Source organism: Salmo salar, chromosome ssa12 (assembly GCF_905237065.1).
Source record: "Salmo salar chromosome ssa12, Ssal_v3.1, whole genome shotgun sequence".
Classification (NCBI taxonomy): domain Eukaryota; kingdom Metazoa; phylum Chordata; class Actinopteri; order Salmoniformes; family Salmonidae; genus Salmo; species Salmo salar.
Window position 1 is genome coordinate 50246692 of NC_059453.1, and position 10841 is coordinate 50257532.

The 10841-nt window shown below is 42.2% G+C and overlaps 1 protein-coding gene across 1 annotated transcript; it reads right to left on the reverse strand.

Annotated features, from left to right (window-relative positions):
• Nucleotides 1-584: 584 nt before the first annotated feature.
• On the reverse strand, nucleotides 585-10171 carry LOC106565211 (rac GTPase-activating protein 1). Its single transcript, XM_014132074.2, has 17 exons — nucleotides 9996-10171; nucleotides 9619-9706; nucleotides 9166-9368; nucleotides 8538-8698; nucleotides 7396-7465; nucleotides 6315-6362; nucleotides 6027-6101; nucleotides 5658-5772; nucleotides 5249-5397; nucleotides 4870-5037; nucleotides 4530-4628; nucleotides 4144-4342; nucleotides 3845-3950; nucleotides 3449-3584; nucleotides 3086-3209; nucleotides 2785-2890; nucleotides 585-2374 (listed from the first exon to the last, which is right to left on the reverse strand). Exons 2-17 carry the CDS (start codon nucleotides 9701-9703, stop codon nucleotides 2299-2301), a joined length of 1920 nt encoding a protein of 639 aa, XP_013987549.2. The 5' UTR covers nucleotides 9704-9706; nucleotides 9996-10171; the 3' UTR covers nucleotides 585-2298.
• Between the last annotated feature and the right edge of the window lie 670 nt (nucleotides 10172-10841).

Sequence of the window (10841 nt, forward strand, 5' to 3'; positions counted from 1 at the left end):
TTCAGGTAGGAAAATAAATGAAAGGTGCACTGTGACACACAAAGGGAAATCACTACATAAATGTGATTCTATACAATCTTCATATCTCCTTCCCATCAAGTTTTACAATTAGCATGATAATTGTGTATGAATAACAACACTTTTTGGTTAGAGAGTTTGTATTAGAAGGCAGAGAATCCTATAGGTTCTTTGGAAGCCATATGATAAACAACACAGAAACTTGAATTCAACCGCAACGTACATAGACATCTATTCTGAGCACAAGGATGGCAGGATACATACATGACTTACTAGTCCTATTCAAATTCGTACAGAGATGGCCAGTAAGAGCCATTCTCGTGTTTCCGTTGCCATCTTTGGTTAGAAAGTTTACATAATCCCCTTTTTATGTGTTACCTTATGGAGGTTAGCATGATTATTTTACTGTTAAAAGAAAGAAAAAAAAAAGTTAAAACATCAAAGTAAAACAATCTTTGCATTCCAAAATGTAGATCACATTAATTACAGCTGCAGGACAAGCCCCAAAAGATTGCACCAAAATGTAGACAAAAACAAATAATAAAAAAATTAAAATAAAAAAAAAATTTTGGTCCAATCCAGCGCTAGTCTACCACTAACTCTGATTACAATCACAGTATAAAAAGGAGAACAACTATCAATAGATAATGTACACACGATTAGGCTTTACACAACAGTATGTACTGTATAGTGGTCAACTGATCAATTCACAGAGAAGAGTCAACAAAGGTCCTTGGTTTGATGAAGCAGCAAAGTCACATGTATTCATGGGTGGATATAGACTTCCATTAGTAGACAGATTGGACCATACTGATAAGTCATCACAACGGCCAGAAGTTTTGGGGAACTTTGAGGCCCTGTGGTCTTACTGGTATTTCCAGCATTGTCCACTAATGTTGCTGCGGGTAGGAAGTGTTCTGTAATTGACACAAGCTGTTTCCAATCAAAATCAATCAATGTCTGGTTGTGCGTGTGTGGCGGGGAAGGCGTAGCTCTGTTAAAATAAAAAATAAAAATAACTTTTTTTTTTTTTTTTAAATCGTACAAAACGGATTTGGCAGGGAATAGTATTTCTAGATCAGTGATTCTACACCTCACTTTTCTCATGCTGATCCTCTCCAGCCGACTCGGAAGTTAAAGCTTAAAATGGATCCATTATGGGCAGTTGAAAAGGGGAGAATCAATTAAACCGGTTTCCACCCAAAATTCATTACAATATACTTCCATGGTTGGTTTCATTGTCTGTGTTGACACAGGCAGCCCAATTCTGATATTTTTTTCTTCCACTAATTGGTCTTTTGACCAATCACATCAGCTCTTTTCACATCAGATCTTTTTTTAAGACCTGATCTGATTGGTCAAAAGACCAATGAGTGAAAATAAGACAAGAATTGGGCTGTCTGTGTAAAAGCAGCCAAAGACTCCCCTTTAACTGACCCTAATTAAAAAATAAATGCTAAAATTTCCGAGTCCGTTGGAGAGGATTCGATCCACTTGAGAAAAGTGAAGTGTAGAATCAATGATCTACAAATAGTATTCCCTGCCAAATAAAAGGCGTTGTGCAATTAAGATTCACAGCACTGCGGCTCCCATGTCTAAGGCGATCCTCCCACCGAAACACACACACCGAGAAACACACACAACCCGATATTGATTGATTGGAGACAGCTTGTGTCAACTGAATAACATTTCCTAGGATTTTCTAGGTGCAGCAAACCTAGTGGATAATGCTGGAAATAAATGGTTAAAGCACAACACCACAAAAAGTGCCCCAAACTCCTGGCCCTAGTCATCACAAGTACAAACATATTCCACAAAAGTGGAGATAAACATTTTATAGCATAAAATATCAATAAAATAGAGTTTTAGTTTAACGTTACATAAAGTTATTAGCAGCAGTTAGTTTAAAGCTAAATCAAGTATTGCATGGTTCATAAAAGAGTTTAAAGGGTGTGATATAAAAGTGTATGAAATACAGTACATTTAAGTAGATTATTTTATCCAGAGTGACATACAGGAGCAATTAGGGTTAAGTGCCTTGCTCAAGGGCATGTCGACAGATGTTTCACCTAGTCGGCACGTGGATTCGAACCAGCAACCTTTCAGTTACTGGCCCTACGCTCTTCACCGCTAGGCTACCTGCCACTTATATACAGTAGCTAAAGTTAAGAACAGATTTTCTCCTTGACCACATTACTGCATTATTGGTTCTTTAGAAAAAGAGTATAAAACAAAATGAGTAAAATTGTAATCGTTTCCCTGAATACTGTGGCTTGACCACTACTTCAGCTGAGGGGAGGCAAAAAAGCCTCCTTGGCGACTTGAGCTAGAAGATGCCTTGCTCTTGCTTCCAAATCTGTAAAATCACACAAGAAAAAAAACATGAACCTCCATCACTCCAAACTAGGAAGAAATACAACAGACCGCTAAATACCCATTCAAGGACAGATCGAAGCACACATTCATCAAATTAAAGCACTGATATTATCCAAGCTAATGAGAATTTTCAAAAAAAAATGGTTGACAAAATGTATCACCCACAGAGAAGGAACATTGCTCAAAACTAAAACACCAGGGTCATGTTAATTAGGACCCGCAATAGAAAATGTTTTAGAATGTTAAACAATCATTAGCATTTGTTATTGGACCAGGTACTCCCTTCCTGTTTCAGTATGTTTTCTTATTTGGCTCCTAATGGAACACAACCCATTTGAGATGTGCATTAAGATCTTGGGGGGGCCCTATGTTTAGAGTGGTGCTGCTTACATGGTGGTGTTTGACAGGGTCTTCTTCATTCGCTGGGACAGGGAGCTGGAGGAGGGAGTTTTGGTCATCTGGTGTTCTGGAGTGGTCACTGGCCCCAGCATGCTCACTGGTTGGGGGAGAATTAACACATTCAGGAGAAAATTGTGACATATTTTCTGCACATTACCCAAACACTATGGCCATAAAAACATTCAAGTTGGAGTTAAAAGGCCATAGCAATGATAAAGGATATGTTTTGTATTTAAACATTCCTTGACACTAGTCTATGGGCCAGGACAGACTGGTTCTCAGTGGTGTTTACCTTTGTGGTCAGGAGTGTTGTAGCAGTTAGCATTGCCCTTGACCATGTTGTCCGCGTGGGCCTGCTGGTCCACTGTGTACTGGCTCCAGTACTCATGAGGAAGGTCCAACAAGCGCTCCATCACCTGTTTACATCAATAGGAATCAAATACCCTGTTGTGTGGAGACTAACACTCATTTCTGTATGGTGAGAATCATTCTCATTAAGTATTGAAAGAGTGCTAAAATATAACACAAATCGTACGTTAAAAACTAGACAGTTGATAAACTAGTGTCCGCATCCTTCAGGGAAATAAATAAAAAAAGGTGATAAAAAAAAAAACATACATTTAGCGGAGTCATATTTGTATAGTTCCATACATACCCTTGGTTGTCTGTTGGTATCCTGCAGGATGGTCATGGGGTCTGGTTCTGGGACGGCATGGCCTACCAGGGTGGGCCCGAACACTCTGGCCAAGTTGGTGACGTCCATCTTGGTATCTAGTACACACCGGGCCACCCTAAAAGCACCAGAAGTCAACCATTTCAGAGAGACTCAAGTGAACGGAGCTTCTGCAGTGCCTTGTGAAATCAGGACACTTTTATACTTGCCTTTGATTATGGAGGGCGGTTACCACAGAATGTAAAATGACGGTTACATTCACCAAACATCCACCACCACAGTTTACAAACAAACACAGGTAGGGGCAGCACTTTCGGCTGGAAGTGGAAAGTGACAGATTTGCAAAGTGACCGTGAAGGGGTGGAAGCGCTGCCGTACCTCTTCAGGTGGATGGCTAGATAGGCCAGAGTGTCTCTGTTGGGTTGGGGCAGCTCACTGATGGTCTGGTAGATCAGCGCCAGGCTATTGTCATCGTCCTGAATTTCTGTGGACAAGACAAGAGTGATAGAGGCACTCCATAGAGTACTCACAAGGTAAGGAAACAAATGCGTAATTTTGTAATCCGGGTGAACTATCCCTTTAATGCATACCCGAACGCACTTGAACATAACCAGAATAACGTCTACGTTTTAAAATCTATTTAACCCCTTAAAGACAGCCAACTGCCAAGGACGGACCTGCAGCCACCATGAAGGCGCGGTTGAGGCGGAAGGTGAGGAGGGGCTCAGGGAGGTTCCTCAGGAAGTCCTTGAGGAGGCCCGTGACACAGTGGATGTCATCCACCTTGGCCAGGGCCGGCACTGTCCTCTCCCGCAGGAACCTCTCCTTCAGCTCCTTCACTGTGCGCCCCTCGCCTGACACACGGTACAGACCCGTCTGAGAGGGGCGGTGGAGAGAGAAAAAATAATAAATGGGCAGGAACGTTAACAGGCAATAGGGACAGATAAAACAGGAATTATCAAGGTAAAAATGCATTTGTTACCAGAGCTAATATCTGAAGATATGACTGATGTTCTTTCCTTTTATCAAAGTGAATTTTGTAAGTGCTAAAATGGCTGCTCACCTCATTTAAACCCCTGTGTTCGATCTCTTTGACACAGTGGACCACTAGGGCTGGGATCATGGGAGAGGAGGAGGGAGCGTAGTCTGCAAGGGTGCTTGGCTACAACACAAGAGATACAGTTATGACATGCAAAGTTTGGAGAAGCCATTCGAGACAAAGATGGTACCAATACAAATTCAGGAATGGTGTCCAGAATATACCAAACCATACGCAGGTAAACCCTGAATCCGATATGAAGAAAATAGCACAATGGTCAGTTATTGCTGTATAAGCACCAAGTGTCGCAAATATGAAGTCTTGTCAATCTATGCATGTATTACTAACTACACAGGTTCAGTACCTCTCTGGTCCTGACGGGTGTGCTGCCTGTGGAGGCAGGGTTGCACGGCAGTGGGCAGCGATCACGGCACTCGGGGTGAGCCACAATCCTGCAGTCCTGGCACCTCAGGCAGAGCTTTCCAAACTTGGTCTTCCTTCCGCAGGGCACGCAGAACTCTGACTTGATAACCTGCGTTAGAAGAGGGCCAGAACAGAGACTCTCGGCTTGAACGTGTAGATGTCGGACAAATCATTAGACGGTAGATAAGATTACTCAATATAAAGACTTAACTGGGTCAACAACCTCAAGTTAATTATGTGACAAAAATATTTTCCCAATGCTGTAAAAAATAAAATACTCAAAATAAGGTACAGGCAAAAACAATAATGACAATGTGTACCGTTTTGGCAAGGAATTCGTGCTTTCGGACCCCGCCTTTGGCTCTGGGTGTTTTGAGTGGGGGCGGAGCCTCACTGCATGGGGTGCTGGGTGCCTCGCTAGCCGTCTCTGATTGGTCAATAGTAGTGGTACTGTCCCAGCCCTGAGGATCTGAAAGAACAGATATACAGTTACAGATATAGCAGGGAACTATTGGTATCTCCTTGAAATCTAGTGGCAGTTGCTGGAATTGACAAAAAAGTGGTGTTTATGCACGAAACGTTTTCAAACAAGGGAGGTAGCCCATTACCTGAACTTGTCCAATAATTTTCAATTTCCGTTTCAACAAACTTCACTACGCTGTGCCCATTTGAACATGCCCCTGGCAGATGAAAATAAGGATGTATCTAGGCTTGCTAGTGTCGTCTCACCAGTCCTGCTGCGTGTCCAGTATCCGGGCACTGTCTTGATGGTGGACACGGCCTCCACGGGACCTCCATTGACGGGCACTGTGATGGTGGTTTTGGTCACTATGGAGTCATTCATCTGCAATAATACATACATATCCTGTGATTGACAGGAAATAATACTCAAAAAGGAGAAAGCAAACACAGAAGCAATATCTATTTTTTTTTTAAATGTAAAGCAACTGGTCTAGTGACCAAAATTCTATACATTGAATAGCAGTGTGCTGGAGTGCTATCCAAATCAAATGAGACTAGGGTCAGAAATGAAGTCATTTTGTAGATGTTGTATTAGCTTCACTGGAGTTAGTTTCAGAAGCCTGCATTGAGTAGTACCCTCTCTGATGGTCGGCCACTGGAGCGGGGTTTCTTCATCTCCTGCTGGGGCTCAGCAAGGTTTCTGGAAGAGCGCTGTGGAAACAAATAGGAACGACTTAGCTAACCAAACTTTCAGATGACTGAGCATTGTAGATTGAGTGGAAATGTTGTCATAATTGGCACTCTATCCTTGACTACAGATGCTTTAGATATAACGTTTGAAAAAAAAAAATGAAAAAAAAAAGACATGTACATTTCTATTGTGGATCTGTCAGGCTCTAAACTAAATAGTAACTCTCCACACACCCTTTTCTGGCGCTTCCTCAGTCGCACTGTCCTCATCACAGAGGAGTCCTACAGGGAATAGAGAATGGTGACTCCACAGTTCATGTTTATGAGAATATCTAGAATATTATGTAGTATTAGTGTGGCTATAGCTACACTTAACAAAAATATAAAAACGCAACAATTTCAAAGACTTTACTGAGTTACAGTTATATAAAGGAAATCAGTCAATTGAAATAAATTCATTAGGCCCTACTCTATGGATTTCACTTCTGGGAATACAGATATGCATCTGTTGGTGACAGATACCTTAAAAATAAAAATAATAATAAAGAAAAATAAAGAGAGTACCAGTCAGTATCTGGTGTGACCAGCATGTGCCTCATGTAGCGTGATATCTCCTTTGCATAGAGATGATCTGGCTATTGATTGTGTAATGTTGTCCCACTCGGCTTCAATGGCAGGTGAAGAAGCCGGGTGTGGAGGTCCTGGGCTGGCGTGGTTACATGTGGTCTGCGGTTGTGAGACTGGTTGGAAGTATTGCCAAATTCTCTAAAACGACGTTGGAGGCAGCTTACGGTAGAGAAATTAACATAAAATTCTCTGGCAACAGCTCTGATGGACATTCCTACAGTCAGCATGCCTATTGCACGCTCCCTCAACTTGAGACATCTGTGGCATTGTGTTGTGTGACAAAACTGCACATTTTAGAGTGGCCTTTTATTGTCCCCAGAACAAGGTGCACCTGTATAATGATCATTCTGTTGAATCAGCTTCTTGATATGCCACACATGTCAGGTGCATGGATTATCTTGACAAAGGAGAAATGCTCACTAACAGGGATGTGAACAAATTCGTGCAATTTTTGTTGTTGTTGAGAAATAAGCTTTTTGTGCGTATGTAAGATTTCTGGGATCTTTTATTTCAGCACATAAAACATGGGCTCAACACTATATACATGTTGCGTTTATATTTTTGTTAAGTTTATTTGACCACTTTTTCTATTTTGGCATATTGTATTCATGTCTTTTTGTGATGGCGCACAACTACAATGCCCAAGACAAATGGCCCCTTGGGGAAAATGTAAAGCGGATATACTTACCAGAGAATCATCCGTTTTGTCATAGCTAATGTCTGACAACAAGGAAGCAGATTCATCTATAGTGGTTAACCTATAAAGACATGACGGGAGGCTTGGTTATGATCACTGTTCTGAATCAGAACAATCTGGGTCATATTCACTAAGGGCACGATTCAGACTTAGGAAATGTACGCCCATCCTACACACTTCTCAGTAGTTGGTATTTTGACTTACCTTATGCAGGTGCATAGCGGGCTTTGTAGGCGTGGTTCCCTTGCGTGCCCTGAATAAATGTCAGTCAACTGCTGAAAACCCTCCCACTTGCTGGCCAACAGATTTCCTCATGGAGTTCATTCAATAGGGGTTTCAGTACATTTATCTAAAGCCATCCCTTTAAAATTTGGTGAACCTTTAATTTGAATTTTCTCAAGAGAATATATGGAGAATATTAGGGATCAATGAAAGAAAGCCATGTAAATACATGCATATTAATCTCATTTCAGCACCAATTGGTTAATTTAAAAATACTCTGATCTTGTATGTCATTTGGAGTTAGGAAAGCATTTATTACTAAAAAATACAAAAAAATGATTTGGAGAGCCTTTACGTACTAAATATATTGGTGAATCAGAATTACAGTGGTTTGATTCATCCTGAAGGTTACCGTACTCAATTGTTCAATCCATTAAATATTAGAAGGTGAGAAAAGTGTAGAATAGGGGTTGAACAGTAGTCCTATAAATCTACCCTAATAATCCTCACTAATGATGGAACTGTATGACAACGGTCCAGTTGTCGTGAACCATGTGCCAGGCTCCAGGGTTATACTGCTACGCATGGTCTATATTGATTCAAAAAGGCTACATGTCCCAAATTACTGCACAACTTGTAATACGTTAGCCTATTATGATCCACTATTCCTAGAGATCCTCAGGGGATTTACTTTCCATTTACGCCCCCGCTTAACTCAGGTCGGAATTCCCCCCCTAAGCATTTAACTGAAGCAAACGGCCGAAAGGGGCTAGGCGTTTCTGAATTTGTTCAAAAACAAATATTTCTTATTATTTCCCATAGCAAACCTTTGGTTTTTTTGTTTTTTGCGTGCTCTGATGAACACAGCCCAGACAAGGCTGATGAGGGCCTAGTAGAGGAGTGTACAGTACCTGCGGCTGTTGTTGAGGTTGGTGTTGTTCTTGGCGGCCTGTGCGGCCTGGGAATGGGCGTTGAGGAAGGCCAGGGCCGAGCGCTGCTCCTCGCTCAGGTGGAGGCTGCTGCTGGAACCATCTGCCACCAGCAGATCCCGGATCAGCTGGATCTGACGCTCCTACACACACAGATCAGGTCATTTCCCCATCATGTCCTAGCCTTCCAAACAGTATTCATACTAACTCATAGGCTTATTAAGTCAGGCTGTAATGCACAGTTAATTGGTATAGACAGCCCGGTGTAAATGCTCCTTACAAGCCAAAATGTTTAATAAAGTTGCATTTGAATTTACAGTGACCATAGAGCAAATAGGGTTATGTGCCTTGCGCAAGGACACCAACATATTTTTCACCTTGTCGGCTCAGTTACTCAATCCAGCATTACACCAAGTAACTGAGTATTACAGCCTGATTAAATCAGACTAACTCATAACTACTAACTAATTAACCATTGTGGTCTTCAAACTCTGCCCTCTATTTAACACTGAACATCACAAAAGAGCAGCATTTCCCAATAGAAGCCACCACAACTTTTATGATGTAGTACACGTTTAATGTACTGTAATTTTTCTATAACTGTACCAACCAGTTTCTCGTAGTCAGACTCAGCCCGCTGGCGCCGTCTGATCTCCACGTCCACCTGGTTCCGCGCGTGTTTCAGCTTGACCTCCAGAGCCCCCCTCTCAGTCTCCGTTTTGGTCAGCACCTCCTTGCATGCCCCAAGCGTCTCATCACACTGGAGCCACTTCCGCCTGCAGTCCTCAAAGTTCAGAGCCATCTGGATGAACTCTGGGCAGAAAAGCAAGGGGATGGTTATTGTTTAACTATCTGCCTTTTCTCTACAGACCATGTTGATTGCTTTGAAGTCAATCTCCCCCATTGTTTTGTTTTTCAGGTGAGGAGTGTGTGTGGGGGAAATTAGATTTGCACCAGCCAGTGAGAGAACCTGCAATCTCTGATATGCCATCCCTGATATGCAATGCCTGGAGAAACACTGATTTCCACCGTCAACCAAAAGCATGCTCCACTAGTCACTTACGTGGTTCGATGCCCTCAATGAGAATCTCGGAGTGTGCAAGCAGACTCTGGAACTGGTTGTGCAGGTTCAACACGGTCGATTCCATGTCCTGATAAAGTAAGGTTAAAAAATGAGAAGCGGAAGCAATCACGTGACAGAAACCCAGCAGGGGACTTGATAAAAGATGTTCTACTATATTCCTCTCGGACTTTATTTATTTGGTCATTCTAACGTTAGCTAGCAAACATTATAAATAATAGATAGGCTAGCTAGCGTGAGCTATTTTAACAGATTGAAACGGATTCACTTCCATTTCTTTTGCAAGCAGGCTAGCTAGCTAAATTAGTTAACTTTAGTAAACAACACTGACAAGAAAACAAAAACAAACAGACACTTACGAGCGTCGGGCTTTCCTAGGACAGTGTCTCGCGGCTGATGTTTCCAGCTGCTATCAAAGGCAAATTTTATTGCGATTCTTAATAAACAAGCTACGTTGTGTGTCTAGCCACACCTGTCTTATCTGGTTCCAGGCATTTCAAAACCAGGCGCCAAGGAAGAAGGCGTTTCTTTGGTATTATTGACACATTACTGCCCCCATCTGTGTTGGAGTGTAAATATGCTTACAATTGATAGGCCAAAATACATTAGCCCGGCTCTAGCGTTTTAGATGCCCTAAACGTGGTATTGCAAATTCCCTGCAATACCACACATTTTGCCATGACTTATGCCATATTAATGATATCTGAGTGAGTGTGACTAACAAAATCAATGGGGGTCCCTTGGAGGTCAGGGCGCCTGGGCACATGCCCTGTATGCTCGGTCTGTATTCGGCCATGATTACTAGAAGTTTAGATAACTGGCTAGACTAACTTACCAATCTAAAAATTGGTAGCTGACATTACTAATTTAGTGACTGTCAGTGACTGACAAAACAAGAGAAAAACTGCTGAAGCACAACCAAATTTCGATCTGGCACCTGTAATCTGCTATTCTGGCTCTCAACAGTAAGTTGGGACCCCGACTGGGTCCCCCTAGTCACCTTGGGCCCTAAGCAACCGCTTATGACGCCTATGCCTGGAGCTGGCCCTGATACAGCTGCCTTGTAAAAACCCATGTTGAAAGAAAATTGCCAAGTTACGTTCTTCAAGGCTCTGGGGTGTAAGAGGGAGGAATGCCTGTGAGTTTTCAAGCCTTTAGCCAGACACTGGAGCCTGTCCTCTTTCACTTGGTCTGTCACACATGGG